This window comes from Amblyraja radiata, chromosome 13 (genome assembly GCF_010909765.2).
Source record: "Amblyraja radiata isolate CabotCenter1 chromosome 13, sAmbRad1.1.pri, whole genome shotgun sequence".
Lineage (NCBI taxonomy): Eukaryota > Metazoa > Chordata > Chondrichthyes > Rajiformes > Rajidae > Amblyraja > Amblyraja radiata.
This window is the reverse complement of record NC_045968.1, coordinates 33,488,672-33,514,723: the sequence shown is the minus strand read 5'-3', so window position 1 is coordinate 33,514,723 and position 26,052 is coordinate 33,488,672. Positions and strand designations below refer to the sequence as shown.

At 48.3% G+C, this 26,052-nt stretch overlaps 1 protein-coding gene across 3 annotated transcripts in view; it reads right to left on the bottom strand.

Moving 5' to 3' along the window:
* LOC116979829 (tumor protein p63-regulated gene 1-like protein) overlaps window positions 1–25,704 on the bottom strand; it is a 28,734-nt gene extending 3,030 nt beyond the window's left edge. Inside the window, exons 1-5 of one of the 3 annotated variants that reach the window (XM_033031714.1) lie at window positions 25,353–25,704; window positions 25,191–25,268; window positions 25,015–25,106; window positions 19,830–20,006; window positions 6,892–7,045 (exon numbers count right to left, since the gene is read on the bottom strand). In XM_033031714.1, coding sequence (XP_032887605.1) covers window positions 6,892–7,045; window positions 19,830–20,006; window positions 25,015–25,106; window positions 25,191–25,268; window positions 25,353–25,478 — 627 coding nt within the window. In that variant the 5' untranslated portion in view covers window positions 25,479–25,704. Of the gene's footprint in view, window positions 1–6,891; window positions 7,046–19,829; window positions 20,007–25,014; window positions 25,107–25,190 lie in introns of all 3 variants that reach the window. The other 2 variants (XM_033031713.1, XM_033031711.1) reach the window with 2 other exon arrangements.
* Between the last annotated feature and the right edge of the window lie 348 nt (window positions 25,705–26,052).

Below are 26,052 nucleotides of genomic sequence, written 5' to 3'. Positions count from 1 at the left end.
GACTAAGTGGGACCCGTTGGGTCCCAGCATCACACAGGAGGGCTGGTCATCCAACGCAATATTCCACCTCTCCACCAATTCTAATATTGGTGGCCAGTTGGGGGGGGGGGGGGGGGGGGGGGCTTTCTGGAGCGCTAGTATGGGTGTTGTGGGCTGAAGGGACTGGTTTCCAGAGGGCTAGTATGCAAATTGTGCGCCAAATGGATTCTTGGGCTGGTGTCTCAGTCAATCAAGCCTGTTGTGCTGGCAACTCACTCACGGCTGGTGGGCTGGTAGTTTACTCACGGCTAGTCCTTGAAATTCTATTTCAAGCAGGGTATAAGGCCACCAAATTCAAGTGCAGTTTCTTACCACTTCTAGCAGGGTGCAAGGCCACCAAATTCAAGTGCAGTTTCATACCATTTGAAGTAGGGTGCAAAGCCACTAAAGACAGCGAGTCGTGACCTCTCCCTCCTCCATCTTGCAGAGACTGAGCCACACCCACATTTCCGGGTTTTATAGCCCCTCCCCCCCCCAAACTGGAAAAGGTGTGGCTTTCATGGAGTGATTGACAGGAGAGAGATTCTCAACATTTTTTTAAAAACTAACAACACTTTTATTTTTCATTGATGGGAAGAATTCTCTGCATCTGCTCAGCGGAGGGGGACTGAGTAAGATGGCCAAAAATCACAGCCGTATGTGGTAGCGTTTTATCTAAAATCAATATACAGTGCAAACAGGAAGTGCATTTACAGTAGTGCCATTTAACTTCAAGCCAAAGCACCCAAGCCACCATTTGCAGTAAGTAGTGCCTTTCAACTTCAAAGCTCCCAAGCCACCATTTGCAGTAAGTGCCTTTCAACTTCAAGCCACACCCAAGCCACCATTTGCAGTAAGTGGTGTCTTTCAACTTCAAGCCACACCCAAGCTACCATTTGCAGCAATTAGTGCCTTTCAACTTCATGCCACCATTTGCAGTAAGTAATGCCTTTCACCTTCAAGCCAATGCACCCACGCCCCCCCCCCCCCATTTGCAGTAAGTAGTGCCTTTCAACTTCAAGCCACATCCAAGCCATCATTTGCAGTAAGTAGTGCTTTTCAACTTCAAGCTACCATTTGCAGTAAGTGGTGTCTTTCAACTTCAAGCCACACCTAAGCCACCATTTGCAGTAAGTAGTGCCTTTCAACTTCAAAGCTCCCAAGCCCCATTTGCAGTGTGGTGTCTTTCAACTTCAAGCCACACCCAAGCCATCATTTGCAGTAAGTAGTGCCTTTCAACTTCATGCCACCATTTGCAGTAAATAATGCCTTTCAACTTCAAGCCATTGCACCCAAGCCACCATTTGCAGTAAGTACTGCCTTTCAACTGCAAGCCAAAGCACCCAAGCCACCATTTGCAGTAAGTAGTGCCTTTCAACATCAAGCCACACCCAAGCCACCATTTGCAGGAAGTAGTGCCTTTCAACTTCATGCCACCATTTGCAGTAAGTAGTGCCTTTCAACTTCAAGACACACCCAAGCCACCATTTGCAGTAAGTAATGCCATTCAACTTCAAGCCACACCCACGCCCCCCCATTTGCAGGAAGTAGTGCCTTTCAACTTCAAGCCAAAGCAATCAATCCACCATTTGCAGTAAGTAGTGCATTTCAACTTCATGCCACCATTTGCAGTAAGTGGTGTCTTTCAACTTCAAGCCACACCCAAGCCACCATTTGCAGTAAGTAGTGCCTTTCAACTTCAAGCCAAAGCAAGCAAGCCACCATTTGCAGTAATAGTGCCTTTCAACTTCAAGCCAATGCACCCACGCCCCCCATTTGCAGTAAGTAGTGCCTTTCAACTTCAAGCCACACCCAAGCCATCATTTGCAGTAAGTAGTGCCTTTCAACTTCAAGCCAAAGCAACCAATCCACCATTTGCAGTAAGTAGTGCCTTTCAACTGCAAGCCAAAGCAACCAAGCCACCATTTGCAGTAATAGTGCCTTTCAACTTCATGCCACCATTTGCAGTAAGTAGTGCCTTTCAATTTCAAGACACACCCAAGCCAACCGGGGGGGGGGGGGGGGGGGGGGCTAGTATTTCTGGAGCGCTAGTATGAGCCATTTTAGAACCAATAGACTTTTTTTTTTGCAAGCTTTAGAACCAATAGACATTTTTTTTGCAAGCTTTAGAACCAATAGACATTTTTTGCAAGCTTTAGAACCAAGTCATTTTTTGCAAGCTTTAGAACCAATAGACATATTTTTGCTAGCTTTAGAACCAATAGACCTTTTTTTGCAAGCTTTAGAACCAATAGACAGGCTAGGGGTTGGACAGGCTAGATGCAGGAAGATTGCTCCCGATGTTGGGGAAGTCCAGGACAAGGGGTCACAGCTTAAGGATAAGGGGGAAATCCTTTAAAACCGAGATGAGAAGAACTTTTTTCACACAGAGAGTGGTGAATCTCTGGAACTCCCTGCCACAGAGGGTAGTCGAGGCCAGTTCATTGGCTATATTTAAGAGGGAGTTAGATGTGGCCCTTGTGGCTAAGGGGATCGGAGGGTATGGAGAGAAGGCAGTTACGGGATACTGAGTTGGATGATCAGCCATGATCATATTGAATGGCGGTGCAGGCTCGAAGGGCCGAATGGCCTACTCCTGCACCTAATTTCTATGTTTCTATGTTTCTAGACCTTTATTTGCAAGCTTTAGAACCAATACACTTTTTTTGGAAGCTTTAGAACCAATAGACACTTTTTTTGCAAGCTTTAGAACCAATAAACACTTTTCTTGCAAGCTTTAGAACCAATAGAGACACATTTTGCAAGCTTTAGAGCCAATAGACGTTTTTTGCAAGCTTTAGAACCAATAGACATTCTTTTGCAAGCTTTAGAACCAATAGTCACATTCTGCAAGCATTTTAGAACCACTAAGGGCACTTACATTTGAGTAGACATGTGTTCAGTGTTTTTCACAGCTCAGAGAAACATGACCCTCTGCCTTCCTCCAGCTTGCAGACACTGATTGAGGCACACCACTTCCTGGTTTTATAGTCCCTCCCCCCTGCCGCCAGCAGGGGCAGCAGAGAGAATGGGGAATTTTGTAAAAACATTAATATCTCTGTCATTTTTAATCGACGGGAAAAATCCTCGGCACACATGCGGCGGAGGGGGGCTCTGAGCAAGGTGGCCAAAAATGACGGCCATAGGTGGCGGCGTTCTCTCGGAAATCGCAGCACAGATCGCCAAAACCGGTCAAGAACAGAGTTTTAGCAATATATAGATAGAAGATAGATAGATATCAGGGACAGAGAATCCCAGAGATTCATCGCCCTCTGGGTAGGACAAACCTCCACACTTCCTCCACCTAACTTTTAAATGACCTGCCATTATTTTGCAGCTACGTCCCCTTGTTCATGGCCCTCCCACTAATTAAACCATCCGACCATTTACCATGTCAAGCCCCCTAGGATCTTACATGTTGCTTAGAATTACACATTTCAAGAATCACTCGAGTCAGGAGTGGTCCCAGAAGGTTGGAAAATTGCATAACGTCATAAGTGATAGGAGCAGAATTAGGCCACTCAGCCTATCAAGTCTACTCTGCCATTCAATCATGGCGGATCTATCTCTCCCTCCTAACTCCATTTTCAAAGAACCGGAATCAACACTTGGGGGCTCGTCCGGGATCTCAACAAATTACCATCATCAGTTTGCGGTCAAGAAGCTGAATCATCTCGGATCCCGGAAGAAGGAATTGGGCCCCAGATTTAAGTAGTTTTACTACATCAGTTTTCCCCGTTCCGCTAATCTGACGACGAAATGGTCATTCGCTGACTCGTGAGTGGAATCCCGACGAGAACAAGTTCAGTCTGGTGAATACTGGTAGTAGGATGTTTGGCCAGTAACATAGGGTTACTGGGGATTGGTATTTGGTGTTGGTTTTCGGTATTGGTATTTGGGATTGGTATTTGGTCAGTAACATGGGGTTACTGGGGATTGGTATATTTGGTCAGCAGCTGTTGAGGGCTCAAGTCCCAGTAAATCCTTTAAGCACGAGGGTCAATATACTGCTCTCAGGAGAAGAGTTATCATAGAATGATAAAAGGAGGGAACGTGACTATGCAGGGATTTGGTGCTTTGGGAATGGAAGGTTTCTGTTGAGACTTGGCTTCACTGCTGGTGTCATCACAGAGTGGAGACCCAATTCCTGGAAATCATGTGATCCACCAGTCGCCACCAAGTCTGGACCCCTGAAGCAGTTTCTGTTTTGTTTCAATGTACTGGCAACTGTTATGTACCTGTGATTTGGCAAAGGGGCTGCCTCCCACTGTATTTTCCTGCCAGTATATGTGATTGGGCTAAAGGGTTGTCTCCCGCTGTGCTTTCCCGCCACTGTATAAATAGGAGATCGGTTCGTTGGGGCATGTCGTCTTTCGTTCTGTTCTGTTTGCGCGAGGCTGCTGAGGGCTCGAGTGAGTGGATCCAAAATCAACCCCACGGTGAATAAAGGGTTTGGACTACAGTATTCGAATCAGTGTTTTACTGACCCAGTGCCGTCAAAACGTTTATCATATGTTAACCCACTCATTCCTGGTATCATTACTGTAAATCTTCTCTGGACCCTCACCAGAGCCAACACATCCTTCCACAGATATGGTGCCCAAAATTGCTCACAATATTCCAAATGCGGCCTGACCACGGTGCCACTGTTATTTCGCTGTTCAAGAAGGGAGCAAAGCAAAAGGGAAACCATAGGCCAGCTAGCCTGACTTCAGTAATTGGTAAGATTTTAAAGAGTCCATTAGTAAGGATGAGGTTTCTGAGTACTTAGAAGAACATGATAAACTAAGCCAAAGTCAGCATGGTTTTGTGAAAGGGAGATCTTGCCTGACAAATATATTGGAATTCTTTGAGGAAGTAAATAGCAGGATAGACAAAGGAGAATCAGTGGATGTTGTTTACCTGAATTTTCAGAAGACCTTTGATAAGGTCCCATATGTGAGTTTGCTAAACAAGATAACAGCCAATGGTATTAGAAGGAAGATAATAGTATGGATAGAAGGTTGGCTGAATGGCAGAAAGCAAAGAGTGAAAATAAAGGGGGCTTTTTCTGGTTATCTGCCAGTGACTAGCGGTGTTAACGTTGTATACTCATAATGTTGTTTTTTTATTGATGTGGATGAGGGAATTGAAGGCTTTGTGACCAAGTTTATGGGTGATAAGAAGATGGGCGAAGGGCAGGTAGTGTGGAGGAAGCAGGGACTCCTCAGAAGGACATGGACAAGTTGGGTGAGTAGACAAAGAAGTGGCAGAGGGAATACAGCGTGGCAAAGTGTGCAACCATGCAGATTGATAGTAGGAATAAAGGCATAGACTATTTTCTTAATGGAGAGAGAATTCAATATTCAGAGAGGTGCAGGATTCCCAAAAGGTTAATTTGCAAGTTGAATCGGTAGTAGGAAGGAAAATGCAATGTTAGCATTTATTTCAAGATGACTAGAATTTAAAGACAGGAATATAATCCTGAGGCTTCATAAGGCACTGGTCAGACCATATTTGAAGCATTGTGAACAGTTTTAGGCCCAATATCTGACGAGAGATTGAAGAGAATCCAGAGAAGATTTACAAGAATGATCCCGGGGATGATTGGGTTAGCGATGATGAGCGTTTGACCGCGCTCGGCCTGTACTCACTGACATTTAGAAGGATGAAGAACAATGATCTAATTGAAACTCACCAAATAGTGAAAGTCCTGGATAGAGTGGATGTGGAAAGGGCGTTTTCACTATTGGGACAGTCTAGGACCAGAGGGTACAACCTCAAAATAAAAGGACATACCTTTACAAAGGAGATGAGGAGCAATTTCTTTCATCAAAGGGTGGTGAATCCGTGGAATTCATTCCCACAGACGGCTGTGGAGGCCATCATTGGGTATTTTTAAAGTGGAAAATGACAGATTCTTGACAGTAATGGTGTCAAAGGTAATGGGGAGAAGGGAGGAGAGGGGAGATCAGCCCTGATTGAATGGTAGAGTAGACTCGATGGGTCGAATGGTCTACTTCTGCTGCTCTGACATGCATAAGATCACATCTTGTTCTTCTAAGCTCCAAGGACCACACACCCAAACTGTCCTGCCTCTCTTGATTGGACAACCCTCTCATCCTAGGAACTTGGGGAATCTCCTTTGGATTGCCAAAGCCTCACTTTGTTAGGTCAGGGGACGAACACACTGCACGGTATTCCAGGTGTGGCCTCGCCAACATCTGGAACAAAACTCCCTGCACTTAAACTCCAAGTCCTGTAGGTAAGGAGACTTAATATTTGCCTCCTTTTCTACTTTCAGGTAATGAGCTGCCTGCTAACTGCTGCAGTTCATCACACAGACTGGACAAGGGAGTCTCCTGCCACTTCACACACTGAAGACCAGGTTCAGTTGTTTAATACCTTCTCCCCAATGGAACTAGGAAACTGGGAAACTGGGAAAGGCTCATTGATCAAAAGGGTGAGAAATGTTTAATGAAAAGGAATGAGAACAAATATGCACACAGCAGTGCACATTAGGAGAATATTTCTTGAAAGATGACAGAGCAACAACAAGAAGTTATAAACCAGCAATGCTGAAAATACTCTGCAGGATGGGTTGTATCTGTGAGTTGTGTAGATCTCAAAATGGGCAGTTGGGAGCCACAGAGGTTGTGAATGTTGTGTGAAGGGCCTCCTGTAAAGTGCAGAGGATCGACTAATCTCAGCCTGTCTCACACAACCTCCAAATATCCACCCTCCATGGTCGATCAGCAACCCTGGGGGATTTCCCTCCTTCAGGCACCGGGTGACCAGCTGTGAAGGAGGGTGGGATCACCTGTGTTGTGTCCTCTGCCCGCTCAGACTCGTGGTTCTGAGCCAGGGAGTGGGTGACCCTTAAGCCCATCTTACCTGGCACTTGCTGGTGAACATCTCGGTCGCCCCTTTGACTGGGTGTTCAATGAAGGTTGTGTATGGAATGTCATTGCTCCAGGGATTCCAGCGGGTGGTGAAGGGAGCCTCTCGTAGCTTGTCCCAGTGAACGCGCAGCCCCAGCCCTTCTCTCCTGCAGGAAACATACAACAACACTCCGGGTGACTATCCTCCCCGTGTCACAGCAACACCAGAACACGTGAAATAACAGAGGCCGTCCGGCCTGGCTGCCTCTGCCACTGTGGCTCACCCTTTATCTCAGCGCCATTTCTCGCACTCACATATCTCCGCCAGTTCTCCTAACACCTCAATGTCCATCGATCTGACCTGAACGAGCTACGTAACTGCGTTCCAAGCCTCCTGGGGGAGGGAACTATAAAGATGGCACCCTCTGTGGACTCCAATGGGCACAGATATTAGGCAGAGGCAGTGTTTGCTTGAAATATTATGAAGGAGTGACCTTGAGGGAATGCACTAATCCATGGCAGGCGAGGGACTGAACTGCAATCTGAAGGCAGTGAGGAAGGTGACCGGGTACCAGATCTGGAAGGTGACCAGATCCCACCCACCCTTCCTCCCATGGCAGTGGGTCACCAGCCCAGGCCAAAGCTTCAGATGAGTCAACCTGGGACCAGAGTGGAGCAGTGACTGAGTGAGGGCTGAGGGGGGGAAGTGAGAGGCAGGGGTAAGGGGTGAGAGTGAGGTGTGGGATGAGAGGGGCAGTGGGGGACGAAAGCGTGGCAGGGGCAGGGGTGTTAGAGGGGCCGGGCTGTAAGGACACCGCTGAGGGGGGTGAGAGGGAGGGAGTCTATGGATTGTGGGCTGTACTCTCGTGCCCAGGGCAGCCTGCTGTCAACCTGCGGAGGGACATGACGAGTCTTCTCTAACTCAAACGACACATACAATGACACATTTGCTTCCACTGTGTGGACTGACGGCATGGATCGATTTGCTTGTAACTTCAGGGTAAATTTGCACACGGATCTCCAGCACATCGGGCAGAGCGGTGTTTTATAAATGTTTACCAGGAGTGAAAGGATCCTTCATAAAGCAGTTGCTGAATGGGTCTGGACTTGCGGTGGAACTCTCCCTTTCAGGGACGCTTTCACTCTTGCTGATTAAACCGAGGCTGCAGTGCGGAGAGAGCAGGAGCCCACAGCACCACTGGTCTCCCCTTGACCAGCTGCCCAGTCTAAACGGTGCAAAGCTTGTCTCTTTTATCGGGATCAGCATCCCACTTTCACTGCTTCCCATTCTGCAGTTTTATAGGGCCTTGGTTAGACTGCATTTGGAGTATTGTGCACAGTTCTGGTCACCCCATTACACGCTTTAGATTTTAGAGACACAGCACGGAAACAGGCCCTTCAGTCCACTAAGTCCGTGCCGACCAGCAATCACCCCGTACACTAACACTATCCCACACACTAGGGACAATTTACAGAAGCCAATTAACCTAAAAAGTTGTACGTCTTTGGAATGTGGGAGGAAACCGGAGCACCCGGTGGAAACGCACGTGATCACAGGGAGAACAGACAAACTCCATGCAGACAGCACCCATAGTCAGGATCAAACCTGAGTCTCTGGTGCTACACCACTGGGCGGCCCGACAGTGTGCAGGAGGGATGTGGAGGCTTTAGAAAGAGCACAGAAGAGGTTTACCAGAATGATGCCTGGATTAGAGGATGTTACCAGACATGCAGCATCTCTGGAGGGAAGGAATGGGTGACATTTAGGGTCGAAACCCTTCTTCAGACCAGAAATGTCACCCATTCCTTCTCTCCAGAGATGCTGCCTGTCCCGCTGAGTTGCTCCAGTATTTTGTGTCTATCTTCAGTTTTTTCCTACGTAATCAGTGACCATGTTTACAGTCAGGCAATGCCTTTCTATGAGGTGACAAACTGAACTATTCTTTCTTACAATAAAAAGCAAAAAAGTTGCAGTGGAAATGCTTTAGGTTCCAAGGCTAACATTAACATTAATGTTTTGGTTTAGAACGGTGTGACAGGGTCAGTGAGGAGGAGATTTAGTCAGTGTTGCAGGGCTGAGGGATTCCAGGAGTGGACTGGAGAAGATGCGATGGAGAAGCAGAGAGGTGGGTTGACAGATTGTGACTGATTTAGACAGGAGAAATGGACTGGATAGAGAGACCAGAGACAGAGAGGAGAGTGCTCAGGGTGGTGGTGAAACCAAGATCCGGAGGCGCAGGTGTGGGATGTTGCTATTCCGTGTCTGTGGGAGCGGACGGCGTTCAGTGATGGAGGAGACTCGTGCTGTATCGGTGGGTGGGGACCCAGTGACAGAAATCACTGACAAACAGCATGTTACATCATTGGTAGCCATTCACAGCTTCGGAGAAAGCAGAGTGTTAGACAATGAAGTGAAATCTGATCTCAGCCTTTTGACCAAAAACCGCTGTGGTGCCCAGGGCAGAGATGTTGCTCCTGCACCTTCCATGTTGCTCATCAACAGATCATCCCGTCCACTCCACACATCAGGGCGGTCAGCACCGAATGCCGGAGACCAGCAAGAGGGATGAGTCTGGACATAGGGAATGAGGGGCAGTGGGATTAGATTTGGTTTGAGGAATGAGGGGGAGTAAAATTAGACTGGGTGTGGGCATTGAAGGGGAATGGAATTAGATTTGGTGTAGGGAATGAGGGAGAGTGGAATTAGACTGCATGGGATATCGAGGGGAATAGAGTATTAGACTGGGTGGGGTTTTAAAATGAGGGAGCGGAGAGTGGGATTAGATATTGAAGTCAGTAGACTATTTTTTTTAGAATTAGCACAGTTAAACCTCAATTAGATCATCCACACCTTAAAAGGGAGGAGAAGGCATGTTTTGTACTCTGCCTTTGCTCCTGAATCGAGGTTGGCCTTTGGCCTGCAGCCGAGCTCTGATCACCCGCCGCTGCGCGGTGAAGGAGATCGGGACCGATGATGCCCACAGGCGGGAAGAGCTGCCTTCCACTGGTCTCAGAGGGAGACGGGTTGTTGAAGGGGGATAGGGGCTGTTGAGGGGGAGACTGTCAGTGCTGGACTGGGATTTTGCTGCACTCACCCTGCACAAAAACTGTTCCGGGAACGTGCCTGGGGCACAGAGGTGCAATTGTTGAATTGGCAGACACATAAATCTCATCAATTAAGAGCTGGGTGTGTCTGTTTATGTACAAGGAGAACCGATGGTTTCTCAGATAGCTCTGCAGCGCCCTACTGCGGTCTGAAGGCCCAGTAGGAACAGCTCCCTACAAACAGACTCCCACGACGGGATTCGCCTTCCCCCGGCACCCTGAGGTGCTCCCCCATCTCTCTGTCCTCTACAACCTTCTCTTTCCTGCAACTGTGGTTGGTTTCAACTTTCCCCAGTTCAGATGGGAGGTCCTCGACCTGACATTATAAAACCAGGGAAGGCTGGAGATACCCACAGGTCTGGGGGAACCGAGGGAGAGAGAACAGAGCCAATGTTCCCAGTTGAACACTTCATCGGAATCAGAATGAGTTCCATTGAGATGCCGAACATGAAACACTAGTTGTTTCTCTCTCACTCGTTACCTGACGAGCTGAACCCGTCAGGGTCAGAAGAGCTGAACCCTTCTGTTGCCCACTCCCACAGCAGCTTGTGGTGTTGTCTACATGTTGTGATGAGGGTGGCACAGAGCCAGGCAAGCTGCTATGTGCTGCTCCCTGCCCTCAGGCACTCTTGAGCCACAGCTGCTGCCTCACCCTGCCAGAACAACAGCGCCTTCATGAAGGCAGCTCAACGCAGCTCAGCCCATCTCCCCAATCTCCACTGCCACAGCTCACTCACCACCTGAACTCTGGCAACTGGGAGACCCTCCACCCATCTACTGACAGAGCGTGGCTCCTCTGCACCACCTTTACCCACTCTGCTACATGAAGTTATCTGCCTCCTTCACAGCTCCAAGCGCCCCTGGCCCTGCTGGCAGAGAGTTCCAGTGGCCACACACTGTGTGTGAGGGAGTCTCTGGGTTTACCCCACCCCTGCTGACATCTACCCACTCCCACCAGCAAAACATGTCACTACTTTAACAGCTATGCTCAGCCACCATAGCCTTCTAAACTTAGAAAAGCAGTTTAGTACAGCACAGAAACGGGCCCTTCAGCATACCGTGCCCATGCTAACCTTGCCAATCTACACTAATCCCATTTGCCTGCATTAGCACGGTATCCTTTTTGGACTTAAGAGTCTGTCTAACTGGTACAGTTGTCACGTGTACTGAAATACTTTGTTTGCGAGCTATCCGCTCAAATCATACTGCACGCGAGTACAATCAAATCATACACAAGTATAACAGGCAGTGCAAAGAGAAAAATGCCAGTGCAGAATGTGGGGTTTCAGCGATATAGTGTTACAGAGAAAGTGCAGGTAAAAAAATGTCCAAGATCCGCCATGGGGTAGGTTGGAACATGACCTTAGCTGATGGAAGGACCCATTAGTCGTCTGATAACAGCAGGGACAAGCTGTTCCTGAATCTGGTGGTATGTGCTCTCTAGCTTCTGTATCTTCTGCAGGAAGGGAGGAGGCAATGAATGACCTTCCAGGGAGGACCTGCTAGGGTGTGAGTGGACCTTGGCAGCGTGGTCAGCATAGATGGCATGAATGGGTTGCCAAAAACATCCTCCCTGGTACTGCCCTCTGGAATTATTTGAATATTGACTTCATTTTGCAGGAGCTCAAGAGAGAGGGCAGAGTAACACCTGTGGCATGGAGACCTATCGCACGGGGTTGGTTTCCCACTCCGCTGCAGGTCACGTCAGAGGGGGAGCCCCAGGGGTAGCAGGACCCCGCACACCTTACACCCGTACTAGACCGCTACACAGAACAGTACAGGAACTGGCCCTTTGGCCCACAATGTCCATGCTCAACATGATGCCAAGTTAACCTAATCTCCTCTTCCTGCATGTGATCCACAAACAACAGGTCTCAGCGCAGTTCCCTGCAAACTCCACTGGAAGACACTCTTCCACCACCACCCTCTGTCTTCCATGAATAAATCAGTTCAGAATCCAAACTTCCAGGTCACCATAGATCATGCATCTTAATCTGCTAGATCAGCCGCCCATGAGGAACTTTATCAAATGCCTTACTAATCCATGTAGACATCATCCACTGCCCTACCCACATCAATTACCTTTGTCACCTCCTCAAAAACTCAGTTAGTAAGACACCACCAGCTGGGTATGAAGCTAGGCTGACTATGGCTAATTTTCCCATTCTCGTTCAAATGGAGGAAATCCTGTCCCTAAGAATCCTCTCCAATAGCTTCCCCACCACTGACGTGAGGCTCCGGCCTGCAATCTCCCGGATTATTCTCTACTTTCCTAAAAAAAGAAAGAACATTGGCAAGGTGGCGAGTTTAGCCGGGTACAGCAAGGACTTGGTGGCTGATGTTGGGCGGGATAGGGTGGTGAGCAGAGTGAGTTAGGGAGGGGGGAAGGGATGGTGTTTGCCTGTACCCTCCTCACCCGCTGATCCCAGGAGCAGTGGTCCTGAATCAGGGTGGGGAGGGCTGTGGGGGGGGGGGGGGGTCGAGTTTCCTATACACTGCAGGGTTCCAGTACGGAAGGTGGGGTGAGGGAGGGAGGGAGGGAGGGAGACTAGCCTCTATCCTCACCCTCTGATCGAGGCTGCAGTCCCACACGAAGCCTCCTGGGGGCAGCACTGAGTACCCAGCTTTACCATGGGATGCCAGCACCACCGTCAGGCGTACAGCGGTACAGCAGCAACTCTCCCCATCACACATAGACTTCCCATCACAGAGAGACTCTCCCCATCACACTCGGCTCCCCATGCTAGAGGAACTCTCCACCACGGAAAGAGACTCCCCCCTTCACAGCATGTCAAATTAACTCTCCCGTCATAGGCTTGGAGATATATTGTGGTCCTTTACTGCGTCAGTTCAAGGGGTCTCACATCCCCCCTTCTCGGGGGTAGTTGGGGGAGGGCATTAAATGCTGGACTTATCACCAAAGTCCCCTCCCGAAAAACTTTAACCTGGAAACTTTTGGAAAGTGCCGTGCGGTTCCCATCTATTCTCCACGTTTGACCTGCAGTGGTTGAGGCAAGGCTTCGTGTCCAGTCCCCGTTTGCTGAATCAAGTCACAGCCCAAAGGAATTCTCCTTGCCACAATTTAGATTAGGAATATTATTCCTGTGCCAGCTGCACAGTACTGGCAAATGCGTGAATTATGTTCACTGCTACCTCTTCCACTTGTGTAAGTGCAGACCGTCGGGTATCAGCCCTTCCTGTGTTGATCTTGCTAATACAGATTAAAGTGAACCTTCTCTTGAATGCATTTCAAGAACTTTGTTTCTTTGTAATCCTTTCCTGTGGTAAGGTCACAGTTAACGATCCACCTTGGAAATCCCCAGTTCTTAGCCCGCGTTACAACTTGCACTTCTCAGAATTTGCTGCATGTCTGCCCTTAACTCTGTCTCAGACATTGGGAGGTGCCTGTATCTCCCAGTGAGGACATTGCCTGTGATCCTCAGTTCAGCTCACATGCCCTCACTTGTTGATCCTTCTAGCAGATCACAACTCCATTCTCATTCCCCACCACCACAGATAAAAAATGAAGAAGGGTCCCAACCCAAAACATCGTATGCCTATTCCCTCCACAGATGCTGCTTAACCCGCTGAGTTCCACCAGCACTCGGGGTTTTACCACAGATGTAACTGTTTCCGTCACTGGTACCACAGCTTCCTCCTCTCCTGTAACCGATTCTGCCTTCACCGGTAACCCAGTAACCAGGACTGTCAGTATCACCTTGTCCCACAGTGCTACCACGAGCCCTCAGCTCATGGTGTACCTGAACTCCTCATGTTCAGCTTTTTAACATTTAAGTGCAGCCAAAAAAAATATTTCTTCCACTTTCATGGTCTTTGTTTCTTTTGTCTCCTAAACTCATTCACCATCAAATCTTGCCTCTCTCATTTCAGTATCTTTGTTCAGTCTCTGCGCTAGGTTGGGTTAAACCCACTGCAACCCCACCGCCAGTCAATCCATGACCAGCTCTTCACTCACAGGGTGGTGGGTGTATGAAATGAGCTGCCAGAGGAAGTAGTTCGGGCAGGTATATAAAAACATTTAAAGGACAAAAGAGGGCAGCACAATGGCACAGCAGAAGAGTCGCTGCCTTACAGGGCCAGAGACACAGTTTCAATCGTGACTACAGGTTTGTAATTTCTTCCTAGAGTTTGTAAATTCTCCCTATGACTACGTGGGTTTTCCCTGGGTGCCCTAGTTTCCTCCCACACGCCAAACATGTGCAGATTTGTAGGTTAACTGGCTTCTGTAAATTGTAAATTGTAACTTGCGAGTGTGCAGGATAGAACTAGTGTATGGGTGATCATTGGCCAGTGCGAAAGGCCTGTTTCCATGCTATATCTCTGAACTAAACATTTGGTCAGGTAAATGGATAGGAAAGACTGAGAGGGATATTGGCCAAATGCAGCCACAAGGTAGTAGTTCAGATAGATATTTCGCAGTCAGTATGGACAAATTGGGCCGAAGGGCCTGTTTCCATGCTGTATGACTCTATGACTGTTAAATTATTTCTTTGAAATATCTTGCAGCACCTTCCCTGACTTACCCATCCACTCATCCCAACTCCCTCACTCCAGGTTTTTTGAAGAAGTAACCTAAAAGGTTGACGTGGGTAAAGCTATAGACATTGTCTGTATGGACTTCAGCAGAGGCCTTTGATAAGGTTTCACACGTAGCATGCTCTGGATGGTTGGATCACAAGCGATCCAAAGAGAGCTAGCCGACTGGATTGAGAATTGGTTTCATGGAAGGCAGCAGAGGGCGATGATTGAAGGTTGTTTTTCAGACTGGAAGCGTGTAACTAGTGTTTCTCAGGAATTTGTGGGTTTGCAGATGACGCTAATATGGGTGGTATTGTAGATAGTAAAGATGGCTAGTAAAAATTACATCAGGATTTTAATCAGCTGGGCAAATGAGCTGAGAAATGGCTAATGCAGTTGAATATAGCGATGTTACAATACCTACCTTCAGCGGCGCTGCAGTTCTGCCACTGGGCGTGTGCGCGACTTTGGCGCCTGGGGGGGGGGGGGGGGGGATTAAATTCCAGGTTTGTATTGCTTGTCGGAGGCGGATTTCCTCGGGCTGCTAGCTGATGAAGAAAAATCGATCGGACTTCCATTCCCGTTTTATTTATTTTTTTAATTCGCTGGACAATTTAATAATTGGATTAAAATAAAATGCAACTACGAACGCCCTCAACGCCTACGGATCGCAAGAACGGGACAAAACAAAGGGTAAGTCATCCATTTTACATATAATCTTGATTCTTGGGATGGCTTTATTCTAATTTTACGTTGCGAAAATGTTATGTGGGCCCCATACGAAGCGGCAGTGTTTTTCCTGCTGATATGGGGTTCAAATTCACCTCAAATGCAACGTTCCAATCGATCGCGTTCCAGAAACACCCACTCGCAAGAAGATTAAAATGCTCATTTTTTTGGACAATCATGTCATAAGCCGTCTAAATTGTCTATATTTTGTGTTATTCTCTCTCCATGATCATTATTTTTAAACTGAATATTCACAACAGTTTGAGTCACGTGTATTGTGCAAAAAACAATAATTTTGATTATATTTTGATTGGATGTTTCTGGATTAATTTATGGGAATTAAACATTAAATTCCTTCCATCTGGCATATAAATTAATGACAGTGAGATGTAAAAATCATGTTATACTGTGAATTCTTGTGTGAATGAGATTAGTTTGTTATTTGGATACATAGGCTATTTAAAAAATATATCCTTTTCTTAAGAAATGGAATCTACAGGACATTCAGTGATGGGACCCCAGCTATTTACGATATATATTAATGATTTGGACGAGGGAATTGAATGCAACATCTCCAAATTTGCGGATGAGACGAAGCTGTGTGGAGATGACAGTGTTAGCTGTGTGGAGGATGCTGCAAGGTGACTTGGATAGGCTGGGTGAGTGGGCAAATGCATGGCAGATGCAGTATAATGTGGATAAATGTGAGGTTATCCACTTTGGTGGCAAAAACAGGAAAGTAGACTATTATCTGAATGGTGGCCGATTAGGAAAGGGGTAGATGCAACGAGACCTGGTACACCAGTCATTAAAAGTAGGCATGCAGGTGCAGCAGGCAGTGAAGAAGGCGAATGGTATGTTAGCATTCATAGCAAAAGGATTTGAGTATAGGAGCAGGGAGGTTCTACTGCAGTTGTACAGGGTCTTGGTGAGACCACACCTGGAGTATTGCGTACAGTTTTGGTCTCCTAAGCTGAGGAAGGACATTCTTGCCATAGAGGGAGTACAGAGAAGGTTCACCAGACTGATTCCTGGGATATGAAGAAAGATTGGATAGACTCAGTTTGTACTTGCTAGAATTTAGAAGATTGAGGGGGGATCTTATAGAAACTTACAAAATTCTTAAGGTGTTGGACAGGCTAGATGCAGGAAGATTGTTCCCGATGTTGGGGAAGTCCAGAACAATGGGTCACAGTTTAAGGATAAGGGGGAAATCTTTTAGGACCGAGATAAGGAAAACATTTTTCACACAGAGAGTGGTGAATCTCTGGAATTCTCTGCCAGAGAAGGTAGTTGAGGCCAGTTCATTGGCTATATTTATGAGGGAGTTAGATGTGGCCCTTGTGGCTAAAGGGATCAGGGGGTATGGAGAGAAGGCAGGTACAGGATACTGAGTTGGATGATCAGCCATGATCATATTGAATGGCGGTGCAGGCTCAAAGGGCCGAATGGCCTACTCCTGCACCTATTTTCTATGTTTCTATGTTTTTATGTTTCTTAATGGAAAAGTAGTGGGCAGAAAGGCATGTCATGAGTGGTTTGAAGAGCAAAAACATGTTGTTTACAATGTCAAAATTGAATAGTTGAGGAAAAACAAGGTGTACAGAGTTGCTTATTGGTTACAATCTGAGGAGTATGATCATCCTACTGATTATGATATGCCAATGTACCAGCTAGCAACTGATCTTCTCCATAAAGACTTGGTCTATTGCTCGAAATTGTAATTTATTTACCTATCTGTTACGGACTTACAGCGTATAATACAATAATATAAAATTCTGATCTTGAGAATATCACATTTTTGAATTTTCAAGGCAGTCTGGGTGTTTATTACTATTTCCGTCACAACGGTCAATTTTGTAATTAGCTACAATTAGGTAACTAACTAATTATATGCTTTAATTTCAGGTCATCCAAGTAGGATGTTTTATATTTGTTTCAAAATGCTTCAATCTATAATAACTGAAAATTTCATTCAGTTCTCTTAATTTTTAAGAAAGTTATGGGCTTTTGACTGTCCTCGATCACAGCTTTTGTGTTGTCAATGGAAAAGCAACAGGGAACAAGATGCTAATTTCTGAGAATGAAATGGCCATAACCTTTTTAATACTGAAGATATGAAAGTGAATTAGGTGTCAAATTAAGCTTATTTTTATGCATTATCTGATGTGATAAATTGCAGACTTGATTTTTTAAATCTCAAAATTTTGTAACATTTTTAGAAAATGTAGGAAATTGCGAGGTGTGGTAGTTTGGAACATACAAACCAGGGCAGAACCTTCACAGTGAATGGAAGAGCCATGGGGAGTGTTGTAGAGCAGAGTAATCTAGGAGTGCAGGTGCAAAGTTCCCAAAACCTGGCGTCACGGGTAGATAGGGTGGTCAAGAAGGTTTTTTGTACAGGGATGTGCAGGGAGAGGTTGTGCAAGGGAAGTCTTTGTTCCTTGGAGTGCAGGAGGCTGGGGTGATTTTATATACAACCATGAAGGGAATAGATAGGATGAATGCAGAGTAGGAGAATCAAGAACCGGAGGATGGGTTTAAGGTGAGAGCAGAAAGAATTAATAGGAAGGTGAGGAGCAACTTTTTCCACACGGGGTGGTAGGAGCTGGCCAAAGTTGACTGGAAAGATACCCTAGCAGGGATGACAGTGGAACAACAATGGCAGGTATTTCTGGGAATAATACAGAAGGTGCAGGATTAGTTCATTCCAAAGAGGAAGAAAGATTCCAAGGGGAGTAAGGGGTGACCGTGGCTGACAAGGGAAGTCAGGGACAGTATGAAAATAAAAGATGAGTGGGTAACTTTTAAAGAGCAACAGAAGATAACTAAAAAGGCAATACAGAGAGAAAAGATGAGGTACGAAGGTAAGCTAGCCAAGAATATAAAGGAGGATAGTAAAAGCTTCTTTACGTATGTGAAGAGGAAAAAAATAGTTAAAACCAAAGTTAACTATTTAAGAACTGAAGGAAATGCACATTAGGCAGGAAATGGTGTTGGGTAGAATGATGGAACTGAAGACTGATAAATCCCCAGGGCCTGATGGTCTGCATCCCAGGGTACTAAGGTGGCTCTGGAAATCGTGGACGCATTGGTGATCATTTTCCAATGTTCTATAGATTCAGGATCAGTTCCTGTAGATCGGAGGGTAGCTAATGTTATCCCACTTTTTAAAAAGGCGGGAGAGAGAAAACAGGGAATTATAGACCAGTTAGCCTGACATCGGTTGTGGGGAACATGCTGGAGTCAATTATAAAAAATGAAATAGCAACAAATTTGGATAGCAGTAGCAGGATCGGTCCGAGTCAGCATGGATTTACAAAGGGGAAATCATGCTAGACTAATCTTCTGGAATTTTTTGAGGATGTAACTAGGAAAATGGACAAGGGAGAGCCAGTGGATGTAGTGCACCTGGACTTTGATAATATCCCACATCGGAGATTAGTGGGCAGAATTAGAGCACATGGTATTGGGGGTAGGGTGCTGATATGGATAGAAAATTGGTTGGCAGACAGGAAACAAAGAGTAGGGATTAACGGGTCCCTTTCAGAATGGCAGGCTGTGACCGCAAGGCTCGATGCTGGGACCGCAGCTATTTACAATATACATCAATGATTTAGATGAAGGGATTAAAAGTAAAATTAACAAATTTGCAGATGACACAAAGCTGGGTGGCAGTGTGAACTGTGATGAGGATGCTATGAGGATGCCGGGTGACTTGGACAGGTTGGGTGAGTGGGTAGATGCATGGCAGATGCAGTTTAATGGAGATAAATGTGAGGTTATCCACTTTGGGGGCAAAAATAGGAAGGCAGATTATTATCTAAATGGTGTCAAATTGGGAAAAGGGGAAGTACAACGGGATCTGGGGGTTCTTGTTCATCAGTCACTGAAAGAAAGCATTCAGGTACAGCAGGCAGTGAAGAAAGTGAATGGCATGTTGGCCTTCATAACAAGATGAGTCGAGTATAGGAGCAAAGACGTCCTTCTGCAGTTGTACAGGGCCCTAGTGAGACCACACCTGGAGTATTGTGTGCAGTTTTGGTCTCCAAATTTGAGGAAGGACATTCTTGCTATTGAGGGAGTGCAACGTAGGTTCACCAGGTTAATTCCTGGGATGGCGGAACTGTCATATGTTGATAGAATGGAGCGGGTGGGCTTGAATACTCTGGAATTTAGGATGAGAGGGACCTTTTGAAACGTGTAAGATTATTAATGGTTTGGACACGCTAGAGGCAGGAAATACGTTCCCGATGTTGGGGAAGTCCAGAACCAAGGGCCACAGTTTAAGAATAAGGGGTGAGCCATTTAGAACGGAGACGGGGGAAAACTTTTTCACACCGAGAATTCTCTGCCTCAGAAGGCGGTGGAGGCCGGTTCTCTGGATGCTTTCAACAGAGAGTTAGATAGAGCTCTTAAAGATAGCGGAGAGAAGGCAGGAACAGGGTACTGATTGGGGATGATCAGCCATGATCACATTGAATTGTGGTGCTGGCTCGAAGGGCCGAATGGCTTACTCCTGCACCTATTGTCTATTGTATATGGGACAGGCCGGAGCCCAGGGCCAGGGATGCTCACCTGCTGATGGAGTGCGGTGGTAAGGTGAGGGTCCCATGGATCAGGCTGTCGATGTAGTTGAGAGGGATGCGGCGGCAGGATTGCAGGCTCAGCATCATGAAGTCATACTTGCAGATGAGCAGGCTGCGCTCGGTAATGGCGGCTATACGCTCACCCTCCTGGTTCCAGTGGTCCACCCTGCAACGGCACAGCACCGGTCAGCATGGCAGCAGCAACACACAGGGCCGGCAGCCCACACCTGGCAACACACAGTCCCTGGGGCCCCAACACCCAATCACCAGCTCATCATTAGGTGATAATTGATAGGAGTAGAGTTAGGCCATTCGGCCCATCAAGTCTACTCCGCCATTCAAACATGGCTGATCTATGCTGTCCAAGGTCCCCCAACTACACCTGTCCCACCTGCCCACATTTGGCCCATATCCCCCTACACCATTCCCTGTCCAAATGTCTTTTAAATGTTGTTATAATACTTGCTTCCTCTGACAGCTCATTCCATCTATTTGCCAGCCCTCTCTGAGTGAAAAAAATGATAACAGTGTGGCCAAAACTAAAAACAGTACTCCAAATGTGGCCTCGCCAATGTCTTGTACAATGTAACACTGTAAGTTGAAAGAAAATAGTATTTTTACAGAGGGTGGTGGGTGTCTGGAATGTAGCGCCAGGTGTGTGGTTGAGGCAGATACAATAGTACCATTTACCATTTTGGACAGGCACATGGATATGGAGGGCTATGAATCACATGCAAGCAAAGGATATTACTTTAACTTGGCATCATGTTCAGCATGGACATTGTGGGCCAAAGGGCCAGTTCCTATGCTACACCGTTATATGTTCTATAAAACAAATAGAATTGCAGTCCCTGCACTCAATGTGTTCCCCTCCTGATGCCCTGCAGCATTCCCAATATAAGCTCCAATGTTGTGCCCTATTTAGCAGGACCCTCTGGATATTGCGTAAGAAAACATTCCTGGACACAGCAGAAATTCCACTACTGTTCTTAAGTTGCCCTGTTGGACTCAGTTAGGGTGGTTGATGCAGTGGAACCAGTTGCATGAGCTGAGAGCAGTTGGGAGTAACTAGTTGTGTTGGAGCAGTTGATTGCGTTGGGGGGGGGGGGGGGGGGGGGGGGGGTGGTTGTGTTGGAGGCAGCTGTGTTAGACTACGGAGTTTACTTTAGACTTTAGAGTTACAGCGTGGAAACAGGCAATTCGGCCTACAGAGGCCACCACGACCAGCGATCACCCCATGCACTAGTTCTATCCTACACACCAGGGACGATTTACAGAATCAGATTTATCTACAAAGCTGCACGTCTTTGGAATACGGGAGGAAACCCAGGGTCAGAATCAAACTTGGGTCTCTGGCACTGTGAGGCAGCAGTTTTACCGCTGCACCATTGTGCCGTCAATGGGAGACGTTGGTGGTGTTGGGGCAGTGGGTTGTGTTGGGGCAGTGGGTTGTGTTGGGGCAGTGGGTTGTGTTGGGGCAGTGGGTTGTGTTGGGGCAGTGGGTGGTGTTGGGGCAGTGGGTGGTGTTGGGGCAGTGGGTGGTGTTGGGGCAGTGGGTGGTGTTGGGGCACTGGGTTGTGTTGGGGCAGTGGGTGGTGTTGGGGCAGTGGGTTGTGTTGGGGCAGTGGGTTGTGTTGGGGCAGTGGGTTGTGTTGGGGCAGTGGGTTGTGTTGGGGCAGTGGGTTGTGTTGGGGCAGTGGGTTGTGTTGGGGCAGTGGGTTGTGTTGGGGCAGTGGGTGGTGTTGTGTTGGGGCAGTGGGTTGTGTTGGGGCAGTGGGTGGTGTTGTGTTGGGGCAGTGGGTGGTGTTGTGTTGGGGCAGTGGGTTGTGTTGGGGCACTGGTTGTGTTGGGGCAGTGGGTTGTGTTGGGGCAGTGGGTTGTGTTGGGGCAGTGGGTTGTGTTGGGGCACTGGGTTGTGTTGGGGCACTGGGTTGTGTTGGGGCACTGGGTTGTGTTGGGGCACTGGGTTGTGTTGGGGCAGTGGGTGGTGTTGGGGCACTGGGTTGTGTTGGGGCAGTGGGTTGTGTTGGGGCACTGGGTTGTGTTGGGGCAGTGGGTTGTGTTGGGGCACTGGGTTGTGTTGGGGCACTGGGTTGTGTTGGGGCAGTGGGTGGTGTTGGGGTAGTGGGTTGTGTTGGGGCACTGGGTTGTGTTGGGGCAGTGGGTGGTGTTGGGGCACTGGGTTGTGTTGGGGCAGTGGGTTGTGTTGGGGCAGTGGGTGGTGTTGGGGCAGTGGGTTGTGTTGGGGCAGTGGGTGGTGTTGGGGCAGTGGGTGGTGTTGTGTTGGGGCAGTGGGTGGTGTTGTGTTGGGGCAGTGGGTGGTGTTGTGTTGGGGCAGTGGGTGGTGTTGTGTTGGGGCACTGGGTGGTGTTGTGTTGGTGCAGTGGGTTGTGTTGGGGCACTGGGTTGTGTTGGGGCAGTGGGTTGTATTGGGGCAGTGGGTGGTGTTGGGGCAGTGGGTTGTGTTGGGGCACTGGGTGGTGTTGGGGCAGTGGGTTGTGTTGGGGCACTGGGTTGTGTTGGGGCAGTTGGTGCATGCTCCTCCTGTTTTATTACCAATTAGCTGAGCTCACAACTTCCCTTGTGGCCAACCTTGTCCACTCTTCAAGATGGGGTTGGACAGGCTGGATCCTGAGAAGATCTTTGCCCTGGGGGTGGTTCCTGAGGTCAGGATCAGAGTTTTAGGATAAAGTGTCATGCACTGAAAATGGAGCTGAGGAGGATTACTTCTCTCAGAGGATGGTGACTTTCTGGAATTCTTCCCCTGAGGGTCTGTGGAGACTAAGCCACAGAGTCTATTCAAGGTCAGACGGATGTTTGAACTACAGGGGATAGGGGGGGGGGGGGGGGGGGAAGAGCAGGGACGTGGTGCTGAGACTAAAACCTGGTCTGCCACGCTGGCACATATGTTGACTCTGCCCATGAAAAGCAAAAACTACAGATCAGAAATCTGAAATAAAATCTAAAAATGCTGGAAACACTCGGCAGGTCAGGCAACACCTGTGGGAAGGGAAGCAGAGATTGCGTTTGTGGTCCAGGCCCATTGTTAGTACTGGAAACTCTCTATGGTTCTGGTGAAAGGTCTCTGACCTGAAACGTCACATCTGTTTCTCTCCACAGATGCTGCCTGACCTGCTGGTTGTCTCCAGGATGTCCCATTTTAACTCTATCCAATCCTATCAAACGTTCTAGTGCCGTTTCCTTTCCGTTAATAGATTGCAGCATTTTACCTGCAATTGACGGTGGGCTAACTGGTGTATAGTGCACTGTTTTTAAAAAAAAACGACTCAATTTGCTACTGAACTGTGGGAGCTGATCTGAATGTTGGTGATGGGTGTCCAGTAATCCCCTGTTCTACATGCACCTCCTCCACAACTTGGCGTGCAGGAAGGAGGACCTGGGGTGCATTGCTCTTCACTCCTGCTACCACACTGATGCTCACTTTAGACCTGGCATTCCCTACCTGTACCTTTGTTATGAAAGCAGACTCAATAGACAATAGACAATAGGTGCAGGAGTAGGCCATTTGGCCCTTCGAGCCAGCACTGTCATTCAATGTGATCATGGCTGATCATCCCCAATCAGTACCCCATTCCTGCCTTCTCCCCATATCCCCTAACTGCTATTTTTAAGCCCCATCTAGCTCTCTCTTGAAAGCATCCAGAGAACCTGCCTCCACCGCCCTTTGAGGCAGAGAATTCCACACTCACCACTCTCTGTGAGAAAAAGTGTTTCCTTGTCTCCGTTCTAAATGGCTTACTCATTCTTAAACTGTGGCCCCTGGTTGTGGACTCCCCCAACATCAGGAACATGGTTCCTGCCTCTAGCATGGCCAAGCCCTTAACAATCTTATATGTTTCAATGAGCTCTCCTCTCATCCTTCTAAACTCCAGAGTGTACAAGCCCAGCTGCTCCATTCTCTCAGCATATGACAGTCCCGCTATCCCGGGAATTAACCTTGTAAACCTACGCTGCATTCCCTCAATAGCAAGAATGTCCTTCCTCAAATTAGAGGACCAAAACTGCACACAATACTCCAGGTGTGGTCTCACTATGGCTCTGTACAACTGCAGAAGAACCTCTTTGCTCCTATATTCGATTCCTCGTGTTATAAAGCCCAACATGCCATTCGCTTTCTTTCTTCAATTCAAGATATTTGTTAAAAAGGAGGATGTTGCCTGATCTGTTGAGTTATTCCAGCACTTGGTGACTTGCTATGTAAACCAGCATTTGCCAATCCCTTTGTATGCAAAATATCAGCTTATTTCCGCATTGCTCAACATCGCATTACTCAACATTTTGGTCACCATGCTACATGAAATATGTCAAGGGTGCAGAGAAAATTTACGAGGATGTTGCCAGGATTCAAAGGGCCGAGCTGTAGGGAGGGGATGTCAGGCTAGGACTTTATTCCTTCCCAGGAGGCTGAAAGGTGATTTTATAGAGGTGTATAATATCATGGGGGGAATAGATAGGGTTAATGCACAGTCTTTTACCCAGGGTAGGGAAATCAAGAACCAGAGGACATTGGTTTAAGGTGAGAGGGGAAAGATTTAATAGAAACCTGAGAGGCATGTAGACACATTGGAAGCACCTTACTGGATGGAACTCAACATCATTTCTCCAAGAACATTGGGAACAAAGAGTGGGCAGTGTGCCCGTTGCTGGGTGTATTCACACTTCAATGGGTCAGTGAGTTTGGAGCAGACAATGCCTATGGTCTGTGCTGTTCATTGTGATGGGTGTATGTGAGGACCAGGCACCAAGTGTCCAGTACACACTCACTCAGAAGACACACCCAGTGTACAATACACACTCACTCAGTGACACACCCAGTGTCCAGGGCACACACTCAGTCAGTGACACACCCAGTGTCCAGGGCACACACTCAGTCAGTGACACACCCAGTGTCCAGGGCACACACTCACTCAGTGACACACCCACTCAGTGACACACCCAGTGTCCAGGGCACACACTCACTCAGTGACACACCCAGTGTCCAGGGCACACACTCACTCAGTGACACACCCACTCAGTGACACACCCAGTGTCCAGGGCACACACTCACTCAGTGACACACCCAGTGTCCAGGGCACACACTCACTCAGTGACACACCCCGTGTCCAGGGCACACACTCACTCGGCGACACACCGAGTTTACAATACACACTCACTCAGTGACGAGCCAGCTGCTCTGGAGTTCTCCGTCCACCTGCGGGTCCATCTGGGCTCTGATGTCGGTCAACGCGTTCTCAAACGTTCCCGGCTGCAAGAACAGAGAGAACCGCAGGTTATTGAGCTGTTCCCACCGCCCTGCGCTGGCTCCCACACCCTGAGCAAAGGCCTTTACCCGGAGCACGAAGAACCTTCTCAGCCTGGACTTCGGCAGCACGGGGGCCGTTCCAGGGTCGAGGGCCGGTCCCGGGACCGGTCCAGGGTCGGGGGCTGTTTTAGGGTCGGGGACTGTTTTAGGGATGGGGGCTGTTCCAGGGTCGGGGGCTGTTCCATGGACAGGGGCCGGTCCAGGGTCGGGGGCTGTTACATGGACAGGGGCCGGTCCAGGGTCGGGGGCCGCTGTCTCATCGCTCTCGCCCGGATCCCATCCCGGGAACTCGGCTTTATCCAGCTCCGTCGCCATGGGAGGAGCAGGGCCCGGCAGGTGCGTCCGTCTGGTCCCGGGTCACGACAGGTGTAAGTGTTCCAAGTGGGTCTGCTCCGGGTCCCAGGTGGGTCTGCTCCGGGTCGGGCCGGGGGTGAAGGTGGTCTGGGTCGGGTCGGGCCGGGATAGCACGGATGGAAGGGGCGACGGGACAGGAAGCGCACAGAGTCCGGGTTGTAGGCGCTTTGTTCCGGGACTCGCTGCTTCCTGGTTCACCCTGGGGCGGGACTGCCGTCACCCTCCGCCCATGCACAGCCGAAATCGACAGCGAATTGATGGATGGGCCGAACGGAGGCTGTCAGGGTGTGAAGCGGGGTTCGACGGCGGCAACTGAGACCGAACCAGGAATTTCCCCACCTCCCCGTCTCCACAACACCCCATCACCCCATTTCCCCTTCAGCCCGCCCCGTCTCTGCCGACCACCGTTCCTCACCGCGCTAATCCCATCTCCCTCTCTCCCCGCTCATTCAATGTACCTGTCCAGATGTCTCCTAAACGTTGTTGCTGTTCCAGCCTCCATCACCTCCTTTGGCAGCTCATTCCAGACACCAAC